The sequence below is a fragment of the Cystoisospora suis genome (genome assembly GCF_002600585.1).
Source record: "Cystoisospora suis strain Wien I chromosome Unknown contig_10969, whole genome shotgun sequence".
Taxonomy (NCBI): domain Eukaryota; phylum Apicomplexa; class Conoidasida; order Eucoccidiorida; family Sarcocystidae; genus Cystoisospora; species Cystoisospora suis.
The window spans coordinates 2,974-3,239 of record NW_027163741.1 but is presented as its reverse complement, the minus strand read 5'-3'; the positions used below and the strand labels follow the sequence as shown (position 1 = coordinate 3,239).

At 45.9% G+C, this 266-nt stretch overlaps 1 protein-coding gene across 1 annotated transcript; it reads right to left on the bottom strand.

Annotated features, from left to right (window-relative positions):
- Nucleotides 1-2: 2 nt before the first annotated feature.
- CSUI_011347 (uncharacterized protein) lies at nt 3-266 on the bottom strand (the record flags this gene model as incomplete). Its single annotated transcript, XM_068071446.1, has 1 exon — nt 3-266. A coding segment is annotated over one exon (180 nt), but the record flags the coding sequence as incomplete, so codon positions are not given.

Here is a 266-nt window from a genome sequence, read left to right as displayed (position 1 = left end):
ATAGATAGCTATATAAATAGACAGGATGGAGGGGGGAGGTGAGAGAGGTGAAAAACACCACATGCACATATACAACCGATGCTATCAGGACAATCGATGCATGCACGCACGCCCCATCGATGAAGACGAGGAAACAAGGCATATACCAAACGCATTCCCTCCTTCCTTCACAGCTTTCTCTTCTAGTCCCTCAAGAAACCTCCGATGATAAACACGATCGCGAACGGAAAGATACATAGACAAAGGGGAAAAAATCTCTGGTTCAC